Source organism: Brienomyrus brachyistius, chromosome 6, assembly GCF_023856365.1.
Source record: "Brienomyrus brachyistius isolate T26 chromosome 6, BBRACH_0.4, whole genome shotgun sequence".
Taxonomy (NCBI): Eukaryota; Metazoa; Chordata; class Actinopteri; order Osteoglossiformes; family Mormyridae; genus Brienomyrus; species Brienomyrus brachyistius.
The window spans coordinates 13,843,273-13,859,698 of NC_064538.1; the positions used below are offsets into that span (position 1 = coordinate 13,843,273).

The 16,426-nt window shown below is 41.9% G+C and overlaps 1 protein-coding gene across 7 annotated transcripts in view; it reads left to right on the plus strand.

Moving 5' to 3' along the window:
- The window catches only part of LOC125745203 (voltage-dependent L-type calcium channel subunit alpha-1D-like), a 75,406-nt gene that overhangs the window by 45,590 nt on the left and 13,390 nt on the right, over window positions 1-16,426 (plus strand). For all 7 annotated transcript variants that reach the window (XM_049017791.1, XM_049017795.1, XM_049017796.1 and 4 more), the window contains 10 exons: window positions 1,540-1,599; window positions 3,486-3,592; window positions 3,749-3,836; window positions 4,714-4,821; window positions 4,971-5,023; window positions 5,496-5,642; window positions 5,895-6,096; window positions 9,860-10,018; window positions 10,286-10,396; window positions 13,487-13,570. In XM_049017791.1, the coding sequence (XP_048873748.1) occupies window positions 1,540-1,599; window positions 3,486-3,592; window positions 3,749-3,836; window positions 4,714-4,821; window positions 4,971-5,023; window positions 5,496-5,642; window positions 5,895-6,096; window positions 9,860-10,018; window positions 10,286-10,396; window positions 13,487-13,570 (1,119 nt within the window). The remainder of the gene's footprint in view (window positions 1-1,539; window positions 1,600-3,485; window positions 3,593-3,748; window positions 3,837-4,713; window positions 4,822-4,970; window positions 5,024-5,495; window positions 5,643-5,894; window positions 6,097-9,859; window positions 10,019-10,285; window positions 10,397-13,486; window positions 13,571-16,426) is intronic.

The window sequence follows — 16,426 nt, forward strand, 5'->3', positions numbered from 1 at the left end:
TCTGGTGCGGTGTCCTGGTGACCTCACACCCGGGGGCATGACTGTGATTTTGCATTTTCTCCCCGTGTTTGTGCCCGACTTCGCTTTTTCACTTCACACTTAAAGAAACATCTGGTTATAGGCAAATTGGGATCTAAACTGCCCTTTGCTTGTGCACCTTTATATTTGTGTTGCTCCCATGTGACGCACATGACAAGTATCTCTTTTCGGTTCTGTTCTAGTCATCCTGGGTCTCCCCGCCTGCTTTGGGCCCCTGTTCTTCCTGCGACAGGTTCCAGGCTCACTGGGACTGTACTAGGTCAAGTGTTTATGGAAAATGCATGGGTGGTTTGATGGGTATCGTTATTAACTGTACAGCCATATAGCAGCCACTAACAGGGTCCAGTTATTCAGTCCAGTTATGAGTTTTCACAAAGCTTGCTGCTTCAGTGTTGCAAATCTTTTTGTCAGATGTTTCTATGGTATACTGACGTTTAATTACAAGGATTTCATAAATCCTTTTTTATTGACAATTTCATTAAGTTTATGCAAAGAGTCAGTATTTGCAGTGTTGGCCCTTCTTTTCCAAGACCTCTGCGATTCGCCCTCACTGCTATCAATCAAGTTCTGGGCCAGATCCTGACTGATGGAAGCCCATTCTTCCATAATCAATGCTTGCAGTTTGTCAGAATTTGTGGGTTTTTGTTTGTCCACCCGCCTCTTGAGGATTAACCACAAGTTCTCAGTGGGATTAAGGTCTGGGGAGCTTCCAAAACCAAATACAAATCGCAAGACACAGGATCAAGAAAACTCACACAAATGAAACACTAGGGAACAAAATACGAAAACAGAGGAGGCAGGATTCGAACACAGGACAGAGGGATTCACAAGCAACCGCATGCTCAACGAGTTGAGCCATATGATTGACAGGGAGCGGGAGAAAACTCAAAGACTGACAACAGGAAGGAGGAGATGACCAGCAACGCCTGCTGGCCAAATGGAGAAGGGACACAGAGTGGAACAACAGGAGCTGACCCTGACAGGAATTTAAAGTTCTGTAATTTAACTGTGCCGCTTCCGGCAAATTTCAACCTGCCTGTATATTTCCATTGGTCAGTTTCATGTGGGCACCTTGCTTCACAAAGTTCACTTACTCGTTCTTCTGTGTTGACATCGTCCATCCATCCTCTATAAATGGCAGTGCGTCTGGAGCCTGTCCCAGGTATTAGGGCCCGAAAGGCAGGGGATGCACTGGACGGGTGCCTGTCCAAATCAGGGCGCTCAGTTGCAGACCACCCTAAACTTAAATACACCAACTGTGTATCTTTGGCTTTTGGAAGGAACCTGCAATACCTGGAGAAAATCAGTGTGAATATGGACAGAACGTGCAAACAATAAATTATAAACTAAGGGGTAGAAAAAAATTCCCAGGTTAATCTTTGGCATACATACATACACTTGATTTCCCTTAACCACACACCTACCAGTAAATCTGCTGATGGGGCTCACCCTCTGTAGGTGTTTTCTCAGGACCGCTAAATGTTTGTGTTCCTTTCACAGATTCTTGGTTATTTTGACTACGCTTTTACGACCATATTCACCGTTGAGATCTTGCTGAAGGTAAGCCGCGCTCTGTCAGGTGTGACGTGACGCGACGCTTGCGTGTGCAGTAACCCCGATCACACATAAGCGTGTAGTAAGTGTTTGATAGTATTTCTGTCTGATAGTTTCGTGAAGGCCAGCCTGCCATTGCAGACCATTGCTTTGTATGTTTCCTTGAATCACGACTCTTCTTTCAAACACTGACTGGCTGAAACCTTAAGGCAGAGATGTCCCTTAAGTAACAGAGTAACAAAATTCCGTAATGCTTTTCATTAACTGCTCCTTTATAACGCATTCATTATGCACCCATAGAATATTCTGTAGCATGTAATTATACCATAACATACTATAACAGCTTTAATATACATTAATAACAAACATTATATGACAATATGAATGAATGTTATACATTTGTATAGCGCTTTTCAAGTCACCCAAAGTGCTTTACAGAACTAATGGGGAGCCACTTCAACCACCCACCGCTGTGTAGCCCCCACCTGGATGATGTGACTGCAGCCATTCTGCACCAGTATGCTTACTACACAGTAGCTAAGGTGATGAAGTGGCAGGAGAGAATTCACCAGTTAGATAGAGGGGATGATTAGGAGGCCAGATCTGATAGGGCCACAATTATATAATCATATAAAGTTTGTTATTAATGTATATTAAAGCTATTAAGGTATGTTAGGATGTTAAAATATACTTACATGCTACTTATGAATGTTCTCTGAATGCATTATGAAGGCATTATTAAGGCACAGTTACTGTAAAGCGTAAAGCAATTAAGAACATAACAAACAAATAATCAAGCTAGTTTCAAATATTGTCCATCCATCCATTTTCCAAACCGCTTATCCTACTGGGTCGCGGGGGTTTCACATATTGTGTTTTTTAAAATTGGTAAATTGGTGAAACACATTAGTATAAGGATTATTTAAAGTATTTGCCATTTTAAGTTTTAAGAGCCAAGCTGTCAGATTTTAGATGGCTTAGTTCAGGCTAAAGATTGCAGAACCTCCAGGCAAATTGAAACGCTTGTGTTGGCTTGTATTACCACAGTACAGACCAAACTGTGTGGCAGACTTTTGTATTTCCCACTGTTCTTCAGAAAGTGCTTGTGCAAGTGACCTTTTTCCCGAAGCTCCCAGACAATTTGTATTTAAAGTGGCAATTGTTTCCCTCATATGTTGCTTTGGCTCATCCACATTCTCCCCAGCCACATAATTTATGGGAATATGATTATTTGTTTATTTTATATATATATATATTTTTTTTTATTTTTTATTTTTTTACTAAATTGTCCATAGGAGTGCATGTGTGAGTGACTGGTGTGTGATTGTGCCCTGCGATGGGCTGGCCCCCCATCCTGGGTTGTTCTCTGCCTCGTGCCCATTGCCTCCGGGATAGGCTCCGGACCCCCCGCGACCCAGTAGGATAAGCGGTTTAGAAAATGGATGGATGGATGGAGATATGTATATATATATCTCCATCCATCCATCCATCCATTTTCTAAACCGCTTATCCTACTGGGTCGCGGGGGGTCCGGAGCCTATCCCGGAGGATATATATATTGTATTTGTCTTTCCATCATTCTGGTGGCTTGATTGCTGTTGTGTAGCTGGAATTTGTCTTGTGCAGACTTGACACTCTTATCAAGGGGCCAGGAGCTGCATTGAATAGCACACTGTCAAATAAGTCACTGGCTGTTTCATTAATGTTAAGTTGGAGATGAATGATTCACTACTGTGTTAACGTGAAACTGCAAATAGTTGACCTGCTGTCTTAATCGTGCCCTCCGGCTCCTGTCACCCATTATCGCATTTGAATGTTGCGAGTATAATTTGCCCATGAGAACCTGCTTTTAGTTCTTTATCATCTGCACTCTCCCTCCCACTCTTGCTCAGATGACTGCGTTTGGGGCATTCCTGCATAAGGGTGCATTCTGCAGGAATTATTTCAACCTACTGGATCTTCTAGTTGTGGGAGTTTCCTTGGTGTCTTTTGGCATTCAGTAAGTATCTCCCTGAAGCCGATGCTTCGTAGGTGTTTGTTTCCTTTGCATTGTGTTTCTGCGAAGTGTAAACAGGCATGGAAGGTACATGAAAAGTGGGTATTGTGCGTGAGCGTGCCGGGTGGGTAACCATGCTTGGATGTGTTTGGTGCTCAGGTCCTCGGCCATCTCAGTGGTGAAGATCCTTCGAGTGCTGAGAGTGCTCAGGCCTCTCAGAGCCATTAATCGAGCCAAGGGTCTCAAGGTACCTCCACTCAACTGCTCTTACAAACCGAGGAACAGTCATGATTTTCTTGTGGATTGTCAGCCTTGTGATCATCCAGGGGACGCTGCGTCATAAGTCACTGAGATGATGTCATGTTGATGACCCTGTATGTTATTTCACTGCTGAATGACTGAGAAGTAGGGAGAGTTGCCACACTTAATATCACAGGTTGTATTAAGGGCCACATCTCTGCATAGTGTTTGCGTAAGGAGATTTTCCTCAGGCCTCATTTATAGAATTCGAGAAATTTACACAGGTAATCAGAATCAAAATCATTTTCATTCGCCAAGCGTGCATGCATACAAAGAATTTGATGTATTTTTGCTCCTAGTACACATAGAAGTAAACAAAAAACGAATGCTAATCTGAACTAAGCTAATGGTGCTTCTCATAAGATCTGGAGTACGCAATGTCTTCTTTTCCCATTATACATCGTACCCCTATAAACATGGGCCAACCTCACCTGCAAGTGCTGATGCTTAGCAGCTCATTATTCCTCTTGACTGTTCCATTGAAGTGGTTTTACTCTCCATTTCTGGGTGCTCTGGTTTCAGATATCAGTCTTAGCCTTAGTTTTTACTAGCTACTCTTACATTTTTATTTATTTGTATATCTTTCCTGGTGTGACTTTCTAGGCAGAGTTTGTATAGCTCTTGTTCACACAACTGTCTTGCACTTGTCACTGGCCACTCAAGCTCAGCCTAGCAATATCTAAGTTAGTTTCTTGACAACTGTGTCCTTCGTATGTATTATCTGCCACACTTCTACGTCACTTTGTGTAAAAGTACCTGCCAAATATATAAATGTGAATGTACTTCACTCTAAATGCCTCCCATTGGCTGCCCTTGCTCCACAGCACGTGGTCCAGTGTGTTTTTGTGGCCATCAGGACTATTGGCAACATCATGATCGTCACAACGCTTCTGCAGTTCATGTTTGCATGCATAGGTGTGCAGCTCTTCAAGGTAACGACTTCATGTAAACTGTATTGGCACCTTCTGCCCACAACCAAAATCAGCCTATTACTAATAGTGAGCATATGGCCATTTGATGTAATGATAACTGTATGATTGTTTTTGAATGCAAGTTATTTCTGTGGTTTATCGTCCCACAGGGAAAGTTTTACCGATGTACTGACGAGGCCAAATCTAGTCCAGAGGAATGCAAGTGAGTAATTATATAACAGATGATTGTATATCATTTATTGGTTACAATAATTGTAGTTGAGAATGGGTCTGGCCATTACTTAGTGTCAGAGTATGCGTTGTGTCGTCTTTGATTTAACTTGTAAAAAAAGAAATAAAGGTAAAATGAATACATATGAGACATGACCTGATGCGAGAAGGATAAAGAACCAGCCTGTGAACTGCACGGCACTTTAATTTCTTGTACACTGAAAAATTTTGCAGAGTGAATGGCTAAAGTTGATCAGCTGCCTTTTATGTCACCTGAAGAAATTTAAAAGAATGCAATGAGAAGGGAGTTTAAATGGGGTTGGGGTTTATTGAAGTGTAGATTCCTGTACAAACCAGGAGTGGTGGGTTGGGTCAGTGAGACATGGTGAAGCCCAAATGAGACATGGTGGCCTGTTGGATTCAAGAATTGCAGACTTGTCCTGACGCCTTTCTGTCCTTCACAGGGGAACCTATATTATGTACAAGGATGGTGAAGTTCATATGCCAGCCGTGCGAGAGAGGGTGTGGTATAACAGCGAGTTCAATTTTGACAACGTCCTGATGGCCATGATGGCGCTCTTCACTGTGTCCACTTTCGAGGGGTGGCCCGCGTAAGGATCTCTACACTGCCTGTATGCAACACCTGCTGTACTCTGTACTAGAGCCCTGCATAGCACTTTGTCAGCTCACATTCTGCCCGTTTAACATAATTATACACATCAGAGATTTTTCTTCAGCTATGTCAGACCTTGTCCTTACGCTGAGATCCCCCTCCCCCCCCCCCCCCCCGCCCAGTTGGTTGGCTCAAAATCTGCCATTGCACTTTTGCTCTCTCATTGGTTCTCTGTTTCCTTGTTCAAAAGGCTGCTCTACAAGGCTATTGACTCCAACCAAGAGAACCTGGGCCCCATCTACAACTACCGCATTGAGATCTCCATCTTCTTCATTATTTACATTATCATCATTGCCTTCTTCATGATGAACATCTTCGTCGGTTTTGTCATCGTCACATTCCAGGAGCAGGGGGAGAAGGAGTACAAGAACTGTGAGCTGGACAAGAACCAGGTTTGAAAGGATTTTTCTGTCTCTTCGTGGTAAAATACCGGGCAGAAGACAGGCACAAGTTATCTGTTGCTGCTGATTGAGGAATCTGTTTGAATTATATAACAGAGAGGACAGAGAGGTTTGGCTGCTACAATAACTGTAGTTTTTTTTGCGTGTGTGTGTGTGTATGTGTAGTCCAGGTATACCTTACATTGCGAGGGCCATTTTTCCAGTCCCCATAAGAATAATCTAAAAAATTTTTAATTGTTCACTGCAATCAAAAAACTAAAAATTCAAAAAGACTTCTATTTTGTTTGGTTACTTAAGGTTAAGATTAGGGCTAGGTGGGGGTTAAGGCTGTCATTTTTGGATTTTGGTTTTGCCCATAGAAATTAATGGATGATCCCCATTTAGATAGGTTCACCAACATGTGTGTATAAGTATGTATGGATGTTTTATGAAACTTCTCCTGTGATATTAGGTAGTCTTGGGCTTTCTCACCTTTGTATCCCCAAATTAAAAGCATGCACAACAAATGCTGACTGTTTAAAACCCGACACTCAGGAGTGTTTCTGCCATATCACTAACGAATCACCATAACGATCCTCCGTAACACTGACTAATCAGACTCATCCTTTGAGAACGTGTACAAAGGAGCACGAATTTCTCATTAGGCATTGGTAATGTAAAAAAAATAAAGTTTAAAAGTTACATCTTGTTTATTTATTCAAACGTTTTAATTATTTATTATAATTTAGCCCATTATAATTAGCACACAAGTATGTGCACGCAAGTATATACACACTATGGCAGGCTATATATTTAAACCTGACATATAGCATCAACAGTTTTTTTAATTTTATTTATTACTATAGGCTACAAATAAATATACTGAATATTCACACGTTAATAATAGTTTTATTAGTCAATATTTTGGCGTACAAACCGGTCCTCACTCGTGGCAACACATATTCTGGCCAATAGATGTCACTACATAGTCAGTGTTGGACCCATAGACTCAGAGAACGACCGAAAGACCCAGTGAACCTCAATGAATGATGTGAACCAAATGAACTGGTGAACCATTATATCACACATTGAGTTAAGCTCGCAATCAACCACGGCACACCTGCGACCCTCTTAGGAGGCACTGCACACCATTTAGTGACCGCACACTGTATAAGCACTGCAAACACACAGCAAATGAGAAACGCCATTACCGAATACAGTTACCTCTTTATCCCGTTGCCCTCCCCGCCATTCACTCAGGGATATAATACACCCACACAGACATACGTGCATATAAATGTTACTTAACTTGCCAGGAGGCGACACACCCCCGTCCCCCCCGTGGGGTCTGGGTTCGAGGCGCTATCTTATAGTCTGAAGGGAGTAGACTAATCTCCCAAGAAGTAGGGAGTCGCGGTACTCCACTCTCCTGAAGTCTCAGCCCTAACTCTCTCCTAACGCAGAAGACAAACGAATCCCCCTTGTCTATCTGTCTTCATCGCCAGCTGTCCTAAATAACTGCGAATGACACCCTCCTGCCCCAAGAATGTTGAGCCACAGTCATGCTGTTCTGGTTTTTCCTTCCCCGCCAATCAATAGTCAGGAGCCGCTTGTGTAGATCTTCAGATTCAGTCTTTAATGGAACAGCGAGGTTTACAACCAAGGCTGGACACCCTGCAAGAGTGTGTCCAATACGGTTTGATACTAATTTTATACATTTTCTTATGGTGTAACAGTATCTCGACACTTAAGCATCATCATTTCTTCAACCATTCACCGTCATTGTTTTCTCCCTAGATCCACACCCCTGGATGATATCTGTCATCTGATCATGACTGATGTTATCAGTCATCTCATGTACTGTTTGGTCTCTCTGCTGAACATAATGGAGGTGTGACCATCTCTACTCGGTTTTTTAAAACCCAGCCGTCAACTTCTGGTGAACGCAGGCGAATCCCTTCCTTCTGTAGCAAACCTTGGCAACTTCAGCTTGTTGCACATTGTCTGGCTAGAGGGTTAATAATATATTTGTCCTTCAACATAGTGATAAGCTGCAGCACTAATAAAGTATATACTCATACATCAAAAGCTAAGATAAGGTAGCTAGCAGACACAGAAACCTCTAAGTCAACACAAGGTGCTAATTCATACTTGTGTTTCGTCACATTGTGCACACCAACAATTGGTGTGGGTGACAGCAAGCTGGCCACAAGGAGCAGCCACCTCTTGTGGCTCAAGGACTCGCAAGTGTGCTAAGGCCGTCTCGAACAGGCAACCTTCTCATCACTGGTACAGAGGCTTAGCAGGCATTCCACGCATGCGTGTACAGTGATTCAAATTATTTTGGCCAGTGAATTGGTTCGTTCAATTTACTTTAAAGATTCGTTCGAAAAGGCACGTTCGTTCGTGATTCGCACGTCACTACTTTTGAGAACCTGCCCGCATTTCCACCTGTTTCGAAAATGAACGTAGGCGAAATTGAGAGTAAAGATTCATAAGTATTCGTTTTGTTGGATTTCCTTTGACGCAACTTTTAAATTTTTATAAGCTTCCAAACCGAAAATTAGTAACCGGAATATAACTTGTTGCAGTCTGTGTCTACTGGCTATTTCCACTTTTGTCTCCGTAGAGGCTTAGTGTGTGTTTATTCTTGCACGGTGTTTTACCGCTTTCCTTTTAAGGATCGCTTAATAAATGTTCCTGTTATTGACTTTGAAGTAAATTTACAATGCAAAGTTATTCCGCTAATAAGCTGGTACCGACGATAACACTAAATTATATCGGTTATGGATTTTATTTTCCGGGTATGCGGAACTTTCGGACGCGATAGCCAGTCTCACTTTCGCTGACGGGAAATATTTCTTTTTTTTTTGCGTAGGCCGGTTAATGTTTAAATAAGTAAACAATATATACGGTATCATGTTACTGTTACCTTATAAATGCTACTCGATGAACTGTTGTATAAAAGCAATAACATACGGGAAGTAGTGCCGTTGTACTCTAGTGTATCGCGGGCCTGCAGCCTCGTGCACATCACCGAAGACATGGCTATGAATATCTATAAAAAGGCATAACACATTATAGCCATGTTTATTACATATTATAAATGCTTTATGAAACTCTCGTCTATAATGCACTAATGCATCCTTCACTCCTATACAAACCATTAAAATGCATTATGATGGTATATATAGTGCATTATATATGAGAGCTTCATTGGAGCTTATGAAGTAATATAGTCAACACTATAATGTCTTACGACTGTCAAAAGATGATGCTATAATAGTTCATTAATTCTTATACCAGCTATTAAATTGCATTATGAAGGTATCTATAGTACATTAGAATCAGAATCAGGTTTATTGACCAAGTGTGTGTGTGTGGCACCCACAAGGAATTTGTTTCCAGCAGTTGGTGTCTCTCTGGTACATTACGATACAATAGAACAAAACAGTACAGATTAAATACAATATAAAATACATCTTATTTACAGACACAATCTACAGTGTCTGTAAGTGCATGTAAAGTGCAAGCAATATAGATTCAGTTCAATGGTGTGTTGTGAATGGAGCAGGGTGTAGCAGTGAAGGAGACAGGTGTAGGTTATACATTATAGATGTGAGCTTCAAGTGAAGTGTTCAGGCAGAATGGCTGGGATCAGGCATCGATGGGATCTGAATATATGGAACAGTTTTAAAAAGTGTTTGGTATACCTAGTGTGAGTGAGGGCCAGCCCCATGACGGGTTGGGTTCTTCATGTTTACCGGTTCTACAGCGGCAGTGTGTGGAGTACGCCCTGAAGGCACGTCCACTGCGGAGATATATTCCCAAGAACCCATACCAGTACAAGTTCTGGTATGTGGTAAACTCCACCGGCTTCGAGTACGTCATGTTTGTGCTCATCATCCTGAACACACTCTGCCTCGCCATACAGGTGAGGTCTCCTTCCATCTTCCTGTACAGTTGACATGCCTCTAGTTACCCATGTTAACTGATATCCGGTTGCTGTCATCTGTGTCAAAAAAATGCTCTCTCGACTGCCAGGCTGACATATCTTTTTGCGGTATCTCCAAATGAATGCTTTCAGAATAGAGATGTTTGGTGGAACAATGACTCCTGCTTTTGGCAGATAGTTATCCTTCACACATGATCTCACCTGTGCATCACCTAAAGTCATTCTTATTTTTTCCTTCCAATTCAGCACCATGGCCAGTCCCCTCATTTTAACTATGCCATGGACATTCTCAATATGGTCTTCACCGGCGTCTTCACGGTGGAGATGGCTCTCAAGTTAATTGCCTTTAAACCAAGGGTATGTGGTCACTGTGTTTGTTCTTGGTGCCAGTGTGCTGAGCCTTGATGTATGTTATGTTAAGATGTTGAGCTTTGCTCTACTGTATCTTTTGGTCATGGATTATCTTCAGCAAAGTCTAATAGGTACAATGTGAATCATAGTATCACTTATTGATATTGGGCTTATTAATATGAGCATGCAGCAGGCAATATCTTGAATAATAATCTGAGTTTTTTAGAAGTATAAAACAACATAATCTGGCAAAAGAGACAGAGAAGCGGGATTTCACTGTGTGTATCACATACAGTCATCTTGAGAATTACTGGCACCCTACATAAAAATTGAGAAAAATGATTCATAAAATAAACAGTGCCCATATTGACCAATTCTTTAGAGTCCTCTCTTGCTGTATGGCTGCGAGACATGGACACTATCCAGTGACCTGATATGAACACTGGACTCCTTTGGTACCGTGTGTCTTCAGAGAATTCTTGGGTACCGCGGTTGCTCAGGGAGTCTCGAATGAGGCACATTTCCTGCATGTGTGGGAGCATCAGGTCCAGCCGCACAGCCCTGTGGTGTGATTCCCTGAGGGTGAACTGGCTCACAGGATCCTCCTTGCTGAGGACCTGAGCGGCTGGACCAGGCCAAGGGGACGCCTACGTAACACCTGGCTGCAGCAGATAGACAGCCACGTCTGGAGAATGGAAGTGGAACGCACGTCGGTATGGTTGTGCAGAAAAACCTAAAGTCCGGAACTTTACAAATTGAAGTTTTTCCCATGAATTTAAATGTGCTTGATTAGAAAATATTTTAAAACTATTTTAGTACGCCTATTCTGGGGTCACTCAAAGCCGTTGAATATATAAAGCTCTGTGTTTCGTAAAATTAGCTATTTTTTGGCACAAGTTTTTTTTTATTACAACTACTACTCTTTGATGTTTTCACACTCAGCAAAGATACACTAATAAAAAGACATTTATTCAGCACGTGCATTTTAATACTAGCATAAGTGTAATACAATACAGCTTGTTAAAGTAACAAGCCTGGGCAGTTTGATATAGTTTAGTGGGATTACAAACAATCAAGCATTCAGTATCTTTTTCAGATAGTCAGGATAACGTTTGTAAAAACTGTTTAGCTTCTTGCAGAAGGGCACCATGCTGCACGGAATCTGTAGTAATTCATGTGGGGAAGTCAGTTATTAGTTTGACGCCTCGCACAGCTGTCTCATTAATCACCTTCACTGTACTGACAAAGTGTTCCGCAGTACAAAAGTCTGGATCTTCAGACCGCTTGTTCACTGAATTTCCCAGCCGTTCGTCATGAATATCAAGAGTGCGAAACAGGACATGTGATTCTGGTCCAGCCAGATCTGCCATGCAGTGATGTGCTTTGGCTTGTCGAATTTGGGCGGCTGTTTGGGAACTGTCTGAAGCGATGTCCTGCTTGATACTGGCGGTGATTAAAACATGCTTGCTGAAAAGTGTGAATCATAGTATGACTTATTGATATTGGGCTTATTAATATGAGCATGCAGCAGATCATTCTTGCCCAGACAAGCCCAGAACATGCCTGGAACTAGTAACTACAGTGGATATAAAAAGTTTACAAACCCCAGAAAATGCCTGGTTTTTCTGATGTAAAAAAATTAGACCACAATAAATCATTTAAAAACTTTTCCCACTTTTAATGCGGCCTACAGCCTGTACAATTCAAATGAAAAATAAACAAATTATTAAAAAAAAATCAAGCTGGTTGCATAATTGTGCTCTTTTTATATCCACTGTAACTGACGATTGAGCATTTTTCAGGCAACGACTACTGACGTCGTACTTGCCCGGGCAAGTCAAACACAATTACAATTACAGTCAAACAGCACCCATTCTAATGCATTTCTGTTTAATTTCTGTATGAAATTGTAACCCATGAACTCTTTCAGTTTATCTCAATGGTCAGGTTTGCCTTATTGCCTTACTAATTAGTTTTCTCCAAGTATGTTGAGGGCAAAATTACTGCTGATTTTAGCGGAAAAATTAGATTTTTGGTGGTGCTTGCATCCAGTGGCTCTGAGTGACCGAAGGCTGGGCCTACAAAAATATTAAAAAATCTGATGTAAAGAGGCAGATGGTCATCAACCTACACAAGTCGGACAGCACACACAAACACACAGACACATACAGACACACACACAGACAGACACACACAAACACACACAAACACACAGACAGACAGACACACACACACAGACACACACATGCACGCACGCAAACCTAAAAAAAAAACCAACAGAACGAACATTATTGTATTACTGAATTACTCAAAATGTTTTAACAAAACAATGATAAAAGTATACAGATTTCAAAAGTGTTTCAGCAGAACATTCAAATCATTATGTGTATATTTACGTTACTCATTTTCATGAAAGTTGCCAGCAATTCTTCCGATGACTGTATTCTTTTCGTTCTCTGTCAGTGTTTATTAAGGTTTTACACTTTCTTTAAGCATTAAAAAAGTTCTTACAAAAAGCAAATATTGGGAAGAATTACTGTGGATTCGTGGAAAGTGAATTGATGCTCTGCCAAATATTCCTCCCTGCTTCCGTTTTCTGTTCCATGATGTCCTGCCCCCCCCCCCCCACACACACACACACACACATACTTTGTCAATATTTTGTTAGCATCTGAAATGTATTTGACATGTTGGTGGTGATTGGCAGCATAGCGTACACTCTGCTCAATGAGGTCAGTCAACCACCCTCCACCTGGTTCCTCCACCTGTCTCACCCCCATCCAAAACAGTGTTCTGCTATGTTACTGGAAACCTTGTGTTTTTGCTCCTCTGCCAGCGTACAGGCCATCTGACTGAAGATGTGAGGTATTGGGAGGACTGTGTCTGTGAGGGGTCACTTCCCATCCCTACATCCATGCCAGAAATCTACTCCTGAGTCTTTTTGCCTCATTCTTGAGAGAATGTAGCCGTTTTCACAGATGCATCAACGTTCACTAAATTCCTGCCTGGTTTTTGATTTCCTGTTCTCTTTTCCTTTCCCTGCTGCCTCTCTCTTCCTTTCTCTCATCCTCTTGTTCCGTGGCTTAACCCTGACAGCACTATTTCGCTGATGCATGGAACACTTTCGATGCCTTAATCGTTGTTGGTAGCGTCGTTGACATCGCCATCACAGAAGTGAATGTAAGTAACCATCTTCACGTGTGTCCTGTAGCCTCTCTACTCCAGCAGAGGTCTTGCAGTAACATCAAAATCATAGGGGTGAAGAGGCTAATATGAGGAGTACCTTTCCACTGTACTACATGCCTGCTGAACCAGGTTAAAAGCATGTTGTGCAATATGACTGCCAATACCCATAATTTGACAGTTCAGTTTATCCAAATGTGTTAATATGTTAAATGCACCAGGTCATGTAAATTATATGTGGTATTTGACCTGTATAAACCTCTTTATTATAAGATGATTATTGCAAGACCGATTTTATGCCGATTATTGTGTGTTTATAGTGTCTGAAATGTTTGTGGTGATTTTTATTTGTAATGGCGGAATCCTAATCTTTCCTGTCTGTCACTTTTATGCGTATGTACTGATTCTTATTTATAGACAATGAGAAGAAGCACTTTTTAAATCTAATAAAAGGGTTGTTTAATAATTTATTCATTTGATTTGATTATACTTCTAGATAAGGATTTTTAAAGTGTGAAGTCCTCGGTGTTACTTTGTATGTCTTTTTGTCGTTTTAGTGTCTTATGTCATTTATTTATGTTCGATTGCGTCATGTTTAAGATTTGTCATTGATTTGTGAACTTTTCTGATGAAATCATTATCTCCTCAGATTACAAAAGGTAGTTATCATCTCTAGCATGTCAGCAGTCTAATGTATGTCTTAGAAACAGTTAGGGTTGGACATTGCAGGCTCCTCAAGCTTATTTTACTGAGCCACTGTTTGACGGTGTTGACAAGTAGCAAGTTTCAACATACTGAATTTAAAAAATGGTTCACTTTGACAACAAACAACAAACAAATTAATTTTAGTATAGTCATTATCACAACATTACATCGCCTCAAAGCGCTTTACAGCATCCCCACCCAAATGCCCCATTGAGTAAGCCATAGGCGACAGTGGCAAGGAAGAAACCTTGGGAGGGACCAGACTCAAAGGGGGAGCCCGGCCTCCAGGGGGTGGCAGTGAGAGTCAAATAGGAGAGACGGTTAAGTGCCAAGTCATACTATCCAAATCATAAGATTTGAGACACAACCGGGGAGCAGGGAGGTGATGACAAGCCGGTGCCGACTCTCCTTCCAATCGCCAGGCAACCAGAAATAAGGCAGCGAGTCACACATGGAAGATGACACAGGCAGAACGGTGAGCTGGATGCAGGGACGTCATGGGTAGTGGCAACGTCACATGTAGCAGGGTGTGCTGGACATCTTGATAGATTGAGGTCTCCAGGCGACATCCGCCTGGAGGAGTAGGGGAAATTAAATGTGCAGTTAGTCAAAGCAGGGGAAACTATAGGCAGTGCTAACAGGTAGGTGAGTGCAATATGAAGTGCAAAGTGCAAGCTCTGGCAGATATGTCAATGGCAGCATAAGTAGGAGGGAGAGGCACGTGGGAATGCCGGCATGGGGAGTCCCTGAAGTGTCAGCACTCCAGTTCCACAAGGGATTGTGAAGCTAGAGTGGCAGCACTGACAGTCCAGTTTATCCAAAGCCAATGGCACCGATCCCCACCCAGCTCTACACCTCACACTATAGATCTAACTGAGAGTGAGGAGTTAGCTAGAGCTAGAACTAGTGTCCCTATACGCTAAACTAAACAGGTGTGTTTTTAGTCTAGACTTGAATATTGAGTGAGCCTGAAACCCGCACATCGGGAGGAAGACCAGCTCTATAGGAGAAAGCTCTGCAGCCTGCCGTAGCTCTTTCTACCCTGGGTACTAGGAGATATCCTGTGCCTTGAGAATGAAGCAAGCGCGGAGGGTTGTATGAGGTCAGCAGGTCACTAAGGTATTCTGGTGCAAGGCCATTCATTGCTTTAGAGGTCAATAGCAGGGAGGATAAGATACAAGGTGTAATGCGATCAAATTTTTTAGTGTTTGTTAGAACTCTGGCTGCTGCATTCTGTATCAGCTGAAGTTTATGTAAGGATCCAGACGGGCAGCCAGAAAGGAAAGGAGGGCGTTACAGTACTCCAGTCTGGAAGTTACAAAGGCATGTACTAATTTATCTGCATTTTTGACCTTTTGTGGTTACGTTAATTAAATTACCCAGACCACAGTGTTAGTGTAACACCATCAGTGCTGTGTTGCTTTGGAAGGCCAGTCTGTATCATAAAGCAGGATTTCTTGCTTAGTTGGATAACAGATTTAAGGTAGTCTGGGCTAAATCTAATTTGAGCGCAGATAAAGTCCATTTAAACTGGGGTATCTTAAATTTGATGAGTTATCGAGCTAACCAACACATCTTGCTTCACGATACAGGCCCATGATTGTTCCTTGATGGTTACTTAATTACAATGATAAGCAAGACATTGTGGAAACGTAGCTCCATTGTACTCATCAGTCAACAAGCCCACACATTGACAGTTATCAGATTCTCTATACCTGTGTGGATATTTTATTCCAGTGAAACGCCTAAGTGAATCCTCTGTTATGTTTGGGAGGAATTTTGTTGTTTAGATTGTGTGTTCATTTGAGAACAATGGCACAGTTGCAAAGTTGCAATGAACCATGCTGACATGCTGCTTAGTGAAAACTGTGATGCTGCATCAGATAAGAAAGCAACTTCTTCAGTTTGATTTTCCAGCCAGATAAAACCTCTGATGACCTTTTACTGATGTCCCCTCTAGATGTGTGTCTATCTCTATGTGGGTGTGTGGTGTTATTGCTTTCCTGAGCTACAGAGCTGTAACTAATGAGCATTTGTTTGGAGTGAACCTTTCAGTAGATGCCATTGAGCAAGTCAACCCAGCGGAACTACTACGTATCAGGGCGGTTATTTGCCTCATTAGCTCTTACTTTGCTGAACACTAGAAGA